At 36.3% G+C, this 15,449-nt stretch overlaps 1 protein-coding gene across 2 annotated transcripts in view; it reads right to left on the reverse strand.

Moving 5' to 3' along the window:
* CRIM1 (cysteine rich transmembrane BMP regulator 1) overlaps window positions 1–15,449 on the reverse strand; it is a 176,881-nt gene that overhangs the window by 59,357 nt on the left and 102,075 nt on the right. For both annotated transcript variants that reach the window (XM_038132996.1, XM_038132997.1), the window contains one exon: window positions 10,414–10,535. In XM_038132996.1, the coding sequence (XP_037988924.1) occupies window positions 10,414–10,535 (122 nt within the window). The remainder of the gene's footprint in view (window positions 1–10,413; window positions 10,536–15,449) is intronic.

The following is a 15,449-nucleotide window of genomic DNA, read 5'->3' on the forward strand; positions in this document are numbered from 1 at the left end:
AAGAGTAGAGATGAATTCCTGCCTTATTAGAAGTAGAAACAACATCTCCCATTACTTATTGTTATTTTTAAATAAACAAGACAATGCAAGTAACTGCAAATCCCGTAGGGAAACAGCATGTTTTACTCCTACAGTGAAAACCACTGTAGAATTTTACTACGTGTGTATTTTTAACATCCGCCCTTATGGTAAGTGTATATATCCAGATTAAACTATAGCCCTAAGCCTATGCATCCAGCAACAAGACAAGGATTACTTTTGTTAGAACCATCTGTAAGACTCCAGTCTTGAGACTGAGTCAAGGCAAAACAAGCACTAAAATGAAGAACTCTAGCTTTAGATACTCCAGGTGGGAGCCTGAGTGAGCAACACACAGTGAAATTATAATAATGCATTTCTTCCAGCACAACATGCTGAAAGATCTTTCGGTTCCCCTTTTTTCCCCCCTGTTATTCTTAAGTGCCAATTTCATTGCCTCATTGATGTAAGTATGACAGTCAACAAAGGATTAAAGAACATAAAGCTAACACTAAATAAATGAATCTTTTCCTAAATTCATGAATTCATTGTTCTGTCAAAAAAGAGAAAACTGCAGGTAAGATTCGTCAAGCTTAAGCGTGTCACAAATGAATTCAAACTGCCACAACCTCATAGCACAAAGCAGTCAAACATATCTGAGATTCCAAATCCTGTTTGTGATGCAGACTACCACAACAAAGCAATGGGCATGAGACACAGGCCATGGCTTTGTGAACATAAATTCAATGTCTGCTCGCTCTCAGATAACCCAGTGATACAAGATTGATCCAGCACAAGCACTGACACATAACTGCCCATCTGTGAAAAAAGCCAGGACAGAGGGGATGGTCCCCAGAAAGATGTAGGGTTTTTTTCTGGCAGTGGAAGAACAAATGACATCTTTGCTTCTATATAAAGTCAAGCATGACTACAATTGACTTGATTTGGCATTAAGGTTCCTGCCACAGAGTTAAAAGAAAAATAGTTCTGACACAAATTTAGCTCTACATGGCCACAGCCTTTTTGTTCTGGGGATGAGAGCCCAAAAAGGTGGCACCAAACCCCACAGCCTCACACTACACAAAGAGTGATCATTTCTTAAACATTTATCACCAATCTGAACTGCAAAGGGACACAATCTGTTTTATCAAATTATTTTTCAATGGTATTTTACCTCATACATGTAAATCTAATGAAATACATATTAGTTCTATGGGCTGAACTACTCCAAAGTAAAACTTCTGTTATTGAGATTTCTGTAGTTTCCTAATACTTATGGTTGTCTTTGAGTCCCAGAACAGCTCAGAAACACATGCAAGTCAGGCAAACCATCCCTTGCAAGGCAGCAGCTCTGCACACAGTCACACCAAGCACATGAGATGCCTCAGGGCATCAGCCTCTGTAGACAAGTTTGGGCATTTCCTTTTGTAGTATTAGAAATTCCAGCTCTCCCAAACCGGAAGCAGGATTCAAAACAATTTTCTGTTGTTCCAAGGATTACAAGGTTCATGATTCCAGGACTTCAAATGTCCCTTCAATATAAAGAAGTATTTGTACCAGAGCCTTGGAAGGAACTCTGGAAGTGCTGTGAACTTTCTATTAAATGAAAGGGAAGGAAACAGATAAATTTGAATCCTGTGTCTGTATAAACAAAATACAGAAAAGCTTTCCATTCTGAAAAAGCTAAGCTGATAGAGTTTAAAAAAGAGAAGGTTACATGTCATTGGAATTGGCCCATAACAATGTTATAAGGCAACTGTAGGCTGTTGCTTCCTGGCAAGCAAATAAAAACAAGGTAGGTAGAAAAAACTTTTGGGATTCTGACTCTTCAGGTTGCGCTCCTTAGATTCTCTAAGCAGCATATTCCTTATTACTGTAGTATATTATATTGCAGCATATTCCTATTAACACGATTACAGAACTGTTCTCAAAGTCCTTTGGTTGTGCATATTCTAAAAAGGTCATCCAGAAACAGAGAAACAGAATTAAAATAAAACTGAAACTATTATTTGTAAAGGAATGCATTTATTTATACAATTACTTTAAAATATTTTCACAGCTTAAAGGAATGAAATACTATTTTGTGGCAACTGCAGTCTGTAAAAGAAATTAAAAGATACTTGGGATGCTGAAAAAACCCAAATTCAGCTCTACCTGATGCATTCCTGTCTTAATATTTTCTTTAAAACCACCAGTAATGGAGGAAATGCAACCTACCTATTAAACAATTCCACGGTTTCATCTACTGTAACATAGCTAAAATCATGGAAGGCATAATTCAGGTTAGAAAGAAACAGCAAATAAATGGAAAGGAAGTTTCCCCTAAGCTTCATCACATTTCTCATCTTTGAGGTCTCATGTTCTACAGTTTTTTCTATCCTCCAGTATACAAATTTCTTGCTAAGAGGAGTCATCCTCAGGACACCTCAGGGTGTCCCCGCCTACATCCTCTCTTATAAAGAAAATATATGCCTTTCTTTCATTTTTAATTTTTCTCCATTGGGTCATGTGTTTTAGTGTTTAATTGTTTCTGTGATTTTCTACAAGGCTATCCCCCTTCTTTCTCTTAACTCCTTCTACAAATTAAGCAGTGCTGCTTTTTAACATCCTGCAGTCCTACTACTGGAAAATACCAGGAGAACAAAGGAGGAGCTGGGGCCACAGAGGGTGGTGGCTATGCTCTAAACAAGTGACAGATTTTCTTGATGAAATTGCCAAACAATCCTTGGAAGCAAGATATGTTCTTCATAACTGAGGAATGAGCTTAAATCCCAGTGGTCTCTGTCAGTCCATCACAGGAGAAAATACATGTTGTGATCAGGTTAGCCATAGGCATGTTAATAGGGCACAGACATCTGAAACAGTACCACTAATAGGTACTGGCACAGCCCATCATGCATTGCCAGGACATTTGTGAGAAGCCTCTAGAGCATGAGATAAGTTAAAAATTGCAGGGGGGGAAAAAAAAAATCTCCACTCCAAACTGTAACACAAGGCTGTGGTCTGGCGTTCTAACAGGTCTAGCCATGTGTTCCATGCTTTGAGAAAAATCCTGAATTCTAATCTTGTCCCCCAAAGTATTGACAACTTCATCCAAGTTTAAAAATCCAGCGGTATTTGAGCCAGAACATTACTGAAGATACTAGTCTACCAAGACAATTCACTTTGGCAAAAAACCCATTACTATTTCACCAAAGTAAACACTAGAAGTATATACTTTTTAAAAAAAAATCTTTTAAACCCAGGCAGAACTGCATCATATGACATCTAATATTTTTTGTATATGCCATATCATTTCACAGAATCTATAAAGCATCTTTTGTTTCATTAACCAACATTAAGTAAATGAAACACATTTTGTCCTTTTTCTTTAAAAAATATGGTTTTTTTTAAAACTCAGTCTCTAATTCCCATTGAAAAACCCTCCTGCTCTTAGTGAACCACTCTAGAGTTTTGAGTCTGGTTTCCAGCTGTGGTCCTGACAATCCCTACCCCATCTTTTTTATCTATTTACCTACAGACTATTTTTTACCAGGAATTTTGGGTTGCCAGGCCTTCAGTTTTCTGGTTTTCTGTGTTTTCCTTTTCCCTCTTGTTTTAAATGTAACTGGTAATGACTTCACTATTTCACACACTTTTCCCAATTTGGCTAGGGCAAGTATAATACAGGTTCAGAGGATCTAAAACATTTGACTTGGTTTGGCAGACTCACCAACTTTTTCATTATACTAGACCAAATTCTCATCCATCTGTGACTGGTGATTAGCCATGATTTTCAAATACCTTTCAGATGTTCTGACTGAACTAAAACAAATAAACCCCAAAACCAAACCTCAGCCCACAACAACTAAATCCCTCTACCTTTTTGGTATCAGATTATCTTCCTTTAATGTTAACCTTATTACGTACCAAACAATTTGTTATCTTTTTCATCTCACAAGATGCATTTTGCATTTAATTTTTTTAAGCAGCTGTCTATTTGAAGTCCACCACAAAAATCTGTGGTTTTGGATGGCCAAAGAGAAATATGCAGTACTGTTCAATTAGTATTAGGACTGTTTAGTTCTCTGCTCCGAGACAGACTGTTACCTTGCTCAAATCCTTATTTCTTTAGAGCACACACAAAGTAAGTTTAATGAAAGTGCGATAAAGACCGCCAAAACTAATGCAATAAATAATGGGAACTCCATGGTAGATGGTGTCTGTGAGGTACTTCACTTGGACTTCATTCCTCCTTCTAATGTGAATATTTTCCTTGCTGACCCTATATTCCCCATCAAATCCTTTCAGTACTCATTGATGCTCCCTTTTGGAACAGGCCATTCTTATTTCCTTTTAGAAATAGTGAAATGACCTTTATCCTTTTCTGCACCATGAGATTAATAATGGATCTGAAATTGCTGTGAGGAGCAAGTGCACCAACAGGTGACAAGAAGTGTGATTAAAGAGGATTTTTGATCTCTCCCCTAATGCAGTATCACTGTACAGAGATGCAAGTGTGAAAATAGCCAGAAGGCAGAGAGTAAAGAGAAATGCCTCCTTTATGTCAGTTTATCTTCTCAAATGAGGAAAAAAAATTCACAGAAACAGTTATAAAATACTGATTATGCATCATATCAAGTCACATAATCACTCACTGATTATCAGTCTTACTTATGTAGGAGATCACTTCTGTACCACCATGGAATTATCAGTACAGCCTAAACCAGCAGAATAGAAAGGGTCAAAGTCTTAAGTCCTGGGGAAGGTAAGATTTGATCTTCCCAGGATCAATGCCAGTTATTTTCATGCATCCATCAGGTAGTCCCACTTTCAATGGATAGGGCAACAAAAGTCCACAACTCAACCCCCAGGAAAAATGGATTGGGACTCCACAGCTATCCTTGGCAGAGTTGGACTCTAAAACCACAGCTCACACATGGCCATGGCAGAAAGCAACATGGTCCTCTTGACCTTGAACCATGCTGACACGTTGATGAGGATCACTCACACACATATGTATCATATTTCACAAACCAATCAATAATATTTTTTGAAGTAGCAGTTGTTTTCAAGGAAACTTACTGAGAGGTGAAAGCTCTGACTGACAGAAGGCAGCAGCTGCAGGTTGCCTGGTAATTGCTCTCTCAGATTTCTAAGGCACAGCTCACAGTCAGTATGTGCTTTAAGTGCAACTTACATTCAAGAGATCTATGCATCAATACCTAATTAGAGAACAGGCAAGTTTGGATACTCACTCTTGTTTCCAAGTACTTGAACTCTTGCTGCACATGCAGCTTTTAATCTCTTTAGACTCACTTGTTGATGCTTGCAATTTAATGCTGAATCAATTTTCTTTCCTTACAAGCTCCCCCATGAGTAGAAGCAGAACACCAGGATTAGAAGACAGAAGTCCTGGTAAATAATATATTTTGTACGGATCAGAAGAAACTAGCTTCTGTAAAATACAGGATTTTTTGGAAGACTGCATGTCTTGGGAATCTCTCACTCAATTCTCCCCAAATAAGTATCACATACTATATAGTATTCTCTAGATGAAAAGCAGTTTTCAGGTAAGTGCAAGTGGGGAAACTTCACGGTGTAGTTTGCCTTTAAACAAAGTAATACTGACTCTCACTTTCCCTGAAACAGGGCAGTAGAACCACACAACAGACAAAACCTCTTTGTTCACTTTCATATAGTAAGATGAAATTATTTGCTATAGATTTCCTATGTTGCCTTATTTCCTTTATATCAACTTCACACTTCTCAGAAATGAGTACATTTGACTATGGATGTAGTCTTCTCTTCCCTGAAAACTTTACTACTGAACAGCACTGTGCAAACCTCTGATTCCCATATGCAATAAGCAGTGATGGATTCAGTTTCATCAGTTATACCTCTAGTGATACTATTTTATGGCAGCCAGAGATTTAAATTTAGAAATTCATACTTCTGTCTCCTTCAGGCTATAATTGTGTTACACGCACAAACTAAGGCTTGCACTGATGGTCATCAAGAATATAAGTTTAGGAGAAACAGCCAGCCAGCTAAGCACAGATGACTGACAAAATCATATCACTATTGCATTTTAAATCACTGCCAACAGCTCCATAGAGTTGCAAGGTTTAAGTAAAAAATTAACCAGTAAAGACCTTTCTCTTGACAAGGAAAAAGGAGCGAAAAGAAAGAAAAATGTTGCAGCCATCATTGTTGTCTGAGCTCTCATTTTGACATCCAAGGAGCAGGCAGGGTATGCTCAGGGATGGCTCAAATATTCACCCTAGATAAATCATGACAAAGGAACTTGATCATGTCAAAAGAGAACTTTGGATTCCTTCCTACAACCATTTAACAACACAGAATGATTTTCCTTACAAAGATGCTTCCCTTCAAAATGAAGGAATCAATGCACGCCTTAAAATTGACCTTTTCAATTGACTGACCTTTGGAACAAGAATCACATTCTAATGACAGTAAGCATTAACTGTAATAGTGAAAACTTTTAAATATAGCAGTGCTTTAAAAAACACAATTTTTTTTCTAGTTGTGTAACAGTTTTATGTGAAATACACTGATATCTGCATACATTCATGATGTTCGAAATACCACACAGAACTATTGTAATCTATCTGCAATGTAGTTTTTTTTTCTTCTCACCAATAAGAAAATTGTTGTCAGGACTTTATATTTTTTCGTATAAAAAATATCCCCAAAAATTTTTAACCTATGCAAATATTGGACAGTTACAGACAATAGCTACTTAACAAAAAGCTCCAATTAAATGAAAGGATCATTTTCCAAGCAGGAATAAATGTTATTTTGGTGATTTATAATGTCTATGTAATTATAGAATAAACTATGAGAAGCAGCAGATTGCATATGATGTAAAACATATGGACACACCCAATATAAATCTGAAGCAGGAAAATAAAGATTAGTGTAATGACTTAATGCTGTATTTATGATCAAATAGCACCACCATTACAATCTGCAAAAGAACTAATTACTGCAGAAGCTTATTTTGCCACAGATTAATATACTTAGACAGCCTAACCAAAAGCTAGTTTGAGACAGTGTATATCAGTAACAAAGATAAGCACACAAAATTTACACATATAGCATAGACCTTCTACATCAGTTTTATATTAAATCCAGGAAAAACGTGCAAAAGAAAAAATGATCTGTCCCCAAAGTGTTGACAAACAACAAAGAGAACATACTGTAGAATCTCTCCATGACATGCATTTTCCAGCCATTATTAACTATCCCCTCAACATTGGCCCCTGTTATTCTACAGTTACAACAGATCTCCTTCCCACACAGTAAAGCCAACCTACCCATACTGTGAATGTGTAATTCTGCATCTATCACACTGGAACAAAATTGCAATAAATATCACAGAAGTCTGGCCTGCTTTAACACTCTGACCATCATTAGGGTTACCTAAATATAAAAATTGGATTTTTTGCAGTCTACAGTAATTTGTAATGGAGACCCTTATTTTAAAATAATGATGATCTGTATTCTTCCTGACTGCTCCCACCCCCCCCAAAAGGACTTATTTAATTTTTTAAATTATTTAATTCATTAGATGTTACAATAGCAGGAAAACTATACTAATGTGAGTATGCACATTTCTTTTTTATTCCATCCTTTTGCTTCTTTTCAGAGGTTTTCAAACACAGAAGTAACTAATGAAACTTGTTGGTAATGCTGCTTATACAACTTCCCCACTTACCATCTATAAACTCATTAAATTGCATTTGATTAAAACACATGCTTTAAAAAGGCATGTAATCCTAATTGCAAAGGATGAAGATAAGTAATTCAGCATCCTCACAGGAGTTTGTGCCAACAGCGAGCCGCCCTCACTGCTGAGAACAGCTTGTCCCAGATCTTACAGATTTGAATCTTCTTGCTTTGAAGGCATTTTTTTTTTATTTAAAGAAATTGAAAGAAATTTAAAGAAATTGATCTAAGTCTATCACTGTAAGATATTTTCTCCATCTGTTACTGATATCAATTGTATCTCCTCTGCACTTGTTAGTATTTCAAAATACTGTAAAAAACCAGAACTGAATATTGAATTCAACTATTCATTTCACTGAGAACCTTCCCCCCCCCCCCTTCATTTTAAACTGACAAAAGTAATGGTAGGGGTTTATTACATACATGTACCAGTTTGTCATTGCATTAAACATGCATCTAGAAGTTCTTGTCAGAATTAGTTTTCTAGGAATTTAGAGGTTGTAGCAGGCTTATTTGTAGTAGTTGCCCCTGAAAAACAAATCACCTAAACATGCTAAAATGCATTTGAAAAAAACCCAAATTATAAAGCAATGCAGATCATGTTCTATGATTATTCTGGCTTCTCTACCAATGATATGCCACACAATACAAATGTCACACACTCATGAGTAGTTTCACAATTGCTTACAGGTTGTTATTAAAAATATTGATCATTTTCAGGTTTATAACTATTTCTTCTTTCCAAAATGGAACATCGTTAATAACTGCACCTGGAAGTTTGCTTGAAGCACTTTAAAATCACAACATACAGCATTAGTTTATAAAATTTGATTGTAGCACTAAGTAACAGAATGACAAATGTGATTTTTCTAAAAAAGTATTTAATTTTTCTGACCAATTTTCTCAGGATTATTTTCTTTTATTAAAGAGGAACTTATTAAAGATAATTTTGATACTGGCCTGGAATATATTAAAAGAATTTTTAAGGACATATATAAGGCAAACCTAAAAATCTTAATTTTTTTTCCAATTTGCCTTTTCTGCTTCCCGCTGTAGCACCACCTTCCCTTCAAAAACTCCTATTTCTTCTTCCAACTTACTCTGTATTCATAGGCTACTAAAGTATAGAAAGCCTGAGAGGTAAAAAGGAATTTTGATCCAAAAGCAGCTTGGATCTTTGGAGTGAGCTACAGTGCACAATAAGGCAGTGATGCCCAGGGCAACAGTGCTAAAGACAGTCCAAATTCACTGTTACCAATGAAAAATGAATCTAACTTCTACTTGGAAGTAAGACATGAAGATACCACAAAAAAAAAGTGAGCAACTAAAACAGCTCTATCTCATGACTGCTATGCTACATAGACTGCAACAGTTTTGTCAGCAGTATCCACAAATAACAACATGCCAGCTGAAGAGAAGTAATTAGCATGGTGGTTTGTACCTTTGAGACATCCTGTCAGAAATTGGCTCTCTATTTCTTGCTCAAACTACTGAAGTAAATCCTGAATTAAAAATTGCATTCAGGTGTCTCACACAGGTAAATCAGATTCAGAAGTGATAATTCAGCAGAATGAAACAAATATGGAGCAAAGAAAGATGTGTATTACCTTAGTGCACATAAAAAGTAGATAAGTTGCATTTATATAATCCTATCCAAATAGTGGAAGAATTACTCTAAAAGCTAAGGAATCTGTGACTCTTCATGGCAGAAATTCTTTTATTCATATAGAAAAATTCAATTTTTATATATAATATCCCATTATATGCCCTATTATTTTTCAATCAGCATTTGCGTATTTAAAATATTGCTATGTGTAAATAACACAAACCTTCTCCTGGAGAAATCTCTCTATCTCTCTCTCTGTTTGCAATGACAATTGTAAAATAAAGGCTGTTTCAAACATTTGACACACATACCACTAAACAAGATCAAATATTACTGGATAAATATTAATTATTAAATATTGCAACAGCTTGTAATTTTTAATGGTCAGAAATTATTATGCAATCCTTCAAGAGTATTTTCCCCCTTACCAATAGTCAAATATAATTTCTTCACAATTCACCATATACACAGCATATTTATACAGCTCTGTATATAGAACAGTATTCACATAAGAGTCACTAGCATGAAAAATTTAAGGTTTTTAAGTATTTTCTTAATATTTAGATTGGGAAGCAAAGAATGATAATAAATATATTCCTACACTGTCTTATAATTTCTAAAGATTGTACAGGTGCGTTAAAAATTACTTTGCATTTGATTCTTAAAGCAAACCCCATAGTCTAAACAGCATGCTTTCACTTAGAGTGCTGCCACAAGCAGCTGTGAGGGTTAACAAAAATTTCACTTCTAGAAGGCCTCTAGTGTTTGCTACTGGCAAAAGACTATATGAAAGACATGCAGTGAGTCTTGCTAAAACTATAATTCCCTGAGTCATAGAGAAAAGTGCTTCAGAAACTAAAGCAGCATGACAACTTCAAAATGACAGCTTCCCACATCACTCTCTTCACCCAAACTGCCACTTCCTTCTTACTGAATGAAATTCAAGAAAATTAATTCTCTTAGATCTTGACAACATAATAAGAAATAACCAAATGCCCAGCATGCCCCAGAGAGACAAAAATCCCTCCTGTTCAGGTGCTAGAGAAAGTTTCACATACCGTTGACACATTCAAAGACATCACAGCACTTGCCAGGCGTCCCATCTCCACGTGAGACTATCTGGGGCACGGAGCCTGCCTCGCACATGGGGAAACCACAGAGACCAGTGAGACACTCGCATCTGAAACCAAAGAACAGCAAGGAAAACCCTGTAAATAAAGGATGCCACGTACAAGGTGAAAGAATAAGCAAGAGAAAACCAGAAAGTCAGAGCACACGTTACGGCTTTGGCATGTTCATGTCTTAGAATCATCTTTTATTAACTCAACAACCAAGAAATTTTATCAACCTGAAGGGTTCTTTTTAACCACCCACACTCTGTTGGCTGTCAAGCAAACAAAAAGGTGGCAGTGTGCAACACCAATGGTGCTCCTCTGCTCTGTGTAAAAATTTGAAAACTGTAATAACTGTGTTCTCCAGACTTGCAAAATTAGGCTTCTCCTCCAATTCTGTCTTGAATAATCAAAATTGATGAAACACTAATAACAGAAATTGCATTCACTCATCAGAAGGGTGTTCTCTCATTAGAAAGCCACATTATATCCAGTGTAATCTTGGGGAAAATTAAAGACAAAGGAAGACTGCAATCATTAAATCTAAGCTGAAGAAAAATAATTGGAGCTCTCTTTTGGTGTTGATGGTGCTGCAGTTTGCAGAGGGTGAAACCAATTACATGTGACGCCAAATAATGTGGGAAGCCAGGTATATTAAATACTGTGGTTAGTTTTGGATCATTCTAAAAGGACTACTTTCTCCATATAAGTAGTATTTATTTGCTTATTTAAGAAAACAGCCTAACGAACTGGGAGATATAAAATGTGGAGAAGCAATAGTCATGTTTGCTTCCAGATTCTTTGCTTTATGATTAATGTAACAGTTTAAAAGTCAAACACTTAAGACTTTTGATAAGTTTACATTTAACAGAGTTCTTGGCACATTTTAGGGATAAGCAGCTATGATTCCTGCTTATGTAATTCTGCTTAAGATTCCTGCTTAAGAAACAGAAGATCCTGTAATTATGAGTTAAAGAAATAAGAACTCTACTTGTTAATAAACATTTCAAATATTTTAGGTATCCCAAGATAATCCCCACACTAAACAACAAGAAGCAGCATCAGCCCTTACTGCATTTGCTTATTCTTTATGCTCAAAAAGCAAGAAGTTTGGTTCTTCTCTGCCATGCATGTCTCCTTAACTGCCCAACAGCCATTTCATCTCAGCATCCAATGAATGAGGAAGAACCCCTTCTCAACAGAGAGGCTTTTAATAGCTCTCCCTTTAACCTCATCAGTGTTAGATAAAATTGTTATATTCTCCACTCTAAGGTACTACTCAAAATGAAATTTGCAAGAAATACAAGTTAAGTCAAGGAATCTCACAAAACCTTTATTAAACTATTTGAAAAGGATTCTTAAAATACTGCATTACAGAAGCATGTTACTATAAAGAGATAAAGCCAGTTTCACAAATAATGCTAAATACATCAACATAACTTTATGTGCACATATATGCTACAGTAGCAACAGCTTTACAGCAGGCATTTGAAGGTTTGGTGGCTTTCTTTTTGTTGGTTTCAAGTTTTTTTTTTGGTTTTTTTTTTTGGTCGGTTTTTTGTTTGTTTGTTTTTTAATAATACTATGCTTCTCATAAGAGTAAAGGACAATGGACTAAACAAAAAAGAGTACAAAAATCAAAGTTTAGTTTATCACATCTTTGCTTGTGACATTTTCTTCTCAACTTATTTGTAAATACAAAGACAGAGGGAACATAATTATTTTCTTTACCATGTGTTCTTTGCCATCAGAGATGTAGAAGGAAGAAAAGGCATTCTGGCTTCCACTACATATAATCAAAAAAATCCAAAGGATTTGTGACAGCAGTTTCCCTTTAAGATGACTATAAATAATTTTACAGTATTACCAATATCTCTCAGTTTTGCTGTCCCAATAGTACAGGAAGATGGTGGGGGAAGAAAAAAAATGACCTCTAGTAATCAATGAAAAAGAAAAAATTAGCACTGTCAGATTCAAGGAATTTGTACCTTAACCCAATGTCCTGGTTTTGCATGGGTCGTGGGTACCTCCCATGCAAAACCAGGACATTCCACATAGCAGACTGTTTTGAAAGATGTTTCTGCTTTCTGAGAGGAATGAAACCCAGAAAGAGCTACCTACATGTTACTAATGAAAAAGAAAAAAAAAAATCTTTTAAAACATATATGACAGAAAAAAAGTGCAGACACAATCTGTAAGTGATATTAAAAGCCTAAATAAAAATTGAAGTTTCCCTTCAATAACCCTGTATTAAACATCCTGATGATGATTCTCATTTTCCTCTGGGAAAATAGGTAAATCAAACTTCCTGAAAATTCAGAGAAACTAGCACACATTAGGAAAATAGTTGCGGACCTTGATTTTCCAAGTTTCATGAGCTGAAATTACCACTCTTAGTTCTACTGCCTTCACAACAAGCTTTCTCAGAAGTATCTTCTTTGTTTTTGTCTCATATTCCTTGTAACTCACAGAACTGCAATATTAAATTATTAAATTAATAAGTTGTACTTTCCCGCTCTCATTTTTTCCCAGTCAACAGCTCAAAAAAAAACCCATACAAAAACCAAAATAGAAAACTAAACCACAAGAAACTATGAATCACCACTTTAAATAACTTAAGATAGGACAATCTTCCATAGAAAGGGATGAAAGAGATATTTAAAAGATTGGTGGGAGCCAACATTTTTTTTTCTCCAGAAAAGACTTCCTCCTATTCAGAGTAATGAAAGTTTCACATACTCACAGTGCAAACAAGCAAAACCTAAACATTCCAAAATTTTATAAATTGACCTCCCATTTGGTTAAAACATAATCCATGCATAGGAGAATGTCAAAGTAGAAAATTATCTCAGATGGACTTTTAAATAGTCTTCATTCTTTTCAGCCAGCTCTGCTTTGACCATTGTCCAGGCTATTAGCATGGAAAACATTGTTTTGGAGACAGAAGTCTTTCAGAAAGAAATCCAAGGAACTCTGGTAGCTGAGCATGGCTGTCACGCTGCCAAAACAACATCTGGAAATCTGGAATAAGTGATCCCATTCTCAGCAAGAGAGCAAGATGAGCTTTATAGAACTAAATTTTTCTGAAGTGCCTTGTGGAGCAGAGGGATGGATGGAGCAGCCCAGGTCTGTGCTCTGCCACAAGCAGCTATTCACCTGTGTATATCTTACCCTTGGTAATGGAACATTAGGTTTGAGGAAGTTCAGCAGGTCAGTTTTGAGTTCAGCCTGTTGACAGTGGCCATGGTCCCTTCTCAGGCTAATTTCTCTAAAATTCAGCTGTTCAGACTGCTGCTCAGTAAGGCACCAGGCTGGTCCTGAGCTGCTGCCCCCATAACTACAGCTTGCCTAAGGAAACCAGTCCCAGCAGTAGTTGCTACAAGGAAATCTGCCCCAAGACAAGACTGCCCTGTAGGGCACCTTCACCCTGCACATGGCCTGCAGTGACACCACTGCAACTTAAAATGGCATTGTGGCATCCAAAAGTTCTAGCTTTAAAAGGAGGGCAATACTTGAGGTACCAGGAAGTTGGCACCCAGTATCTGCCCTTGACACACATTATTAGCAAAGGCTGCAAAGAAACAAGCCTCTTGGCATGTTATTACCATAACAGCACTCAAGTCAAGCCAAGAACATGTCCTTCTAACAAGGAAGAACAGTCCTGTACCAGGGTACAACATTACTTTACAAGAGGGCCCAGAAAGACATAAGAAGAATCAAGCAGCAATGTAAGAGCCTTCATGGCACCTGAAAGGGCGGCGGCATGGCCTGAAAGGAACCAGGAATACCAAGGAAGAGGTTTGCTGCACTAAAATTTTGCAAATATAAAATCAACCTGACTGATAAATGGAATTATCTCCAGTTCTTCAGGCTCAAAAAACAAACAAAAAGCCCAAAAAACCCAACACCAAAAAATCACCACCTCAAGAAAAACCCACCCAACAACAGTAATCCTATAAATTTCAAAAACTGAGCAAGGCAAACTTCAGTATATCTAGAAGCAGAAATGAGAAATGAGATGATGTACCATCAACCAAGGCTTTATAGACTGAGGAAGGTGACTCCTTCAGTAATATAAATGGCCTGATTTTTAAAATCAGTTTTTAAAGTTCTTCAGAAGATTAGTTTAGTTTATGTTTGAGGTGTGTTGGTGGTGGGGTTGTTTTGATTTGACTTTTATTGTTTGGGGTTTTTTTTTTAATATAATTGTTTAGCTTTTTTCTTTATGTCCCCAAAAGTGCAAAAAGGAAAAGGAAGAAGATAAAAAAAAATTCAAATTGAATACTTGTAAATGACAACTTTTACTTCAAATCCATTTATCTTGGTCCATTTACTTCTGTTATTAAACAGATTTAAAGAAAGAAGGGCTTGCTTAGCCTCAGAAAAGCTGTTTTGATGGTAGGATCAAAAGAGTTCTCCAGGCACAAGGCATAATAGCTATAAAAATAAGAACAGGCACCCTGGAAAAAAAGATTTAGTATCAGTGAATGGTAGGGTTGAAGCAGGGGTGTGTTGACAAGAGGAATATTTATTTTGAGGATCAAAACAAAATTAAAGTCTAAAGCATTGAGACTAGAGAAAAGCATTCCTGAAACATACATCACATTCCTGTGGAGATTTTATCACAGTCCTTTTTTTTACCCCTCGCAGCAATCTAGTACAATTTGCATTAACATTATTAACACTTATATTAATAGATAAAACTTGCACAGATGTGTTAATAATATAAGCACTTAAGGATACAGTAAAACCAGGAATTTTCAGAAGAGCATTGTCAAAACTTGACAGTGGCAAAGAAAAGTTTAACTGTAAGACCCTGGCTACCATCAAGCACATGATATAAGCAATGAAGATACAGCAAAATTAAATATTGACATGGCAATATAATGAAATGATTGGAGAATTATTTCCATGTTATTCACACCTGAATCCACAATGTGAGTTAAGCAGACAGGACAAAGCCACTGCCTGCACTGCAGGCA

Source organism: Motacilla alba, chromosome 3 (genome assembly GCF_015832195.1).
Source record: "Motacilla alba alba isolate MOTALB_02 chromosome 3, Motacilla_alba_V1.0_pri, whole genome shotgun sequence".
Taxonomy (NCBI): Eukaryota; Metazoa; Chordata; class Aves; order Passeriformes; family Motacillidae; genus Motacilla; species Motacilla alba.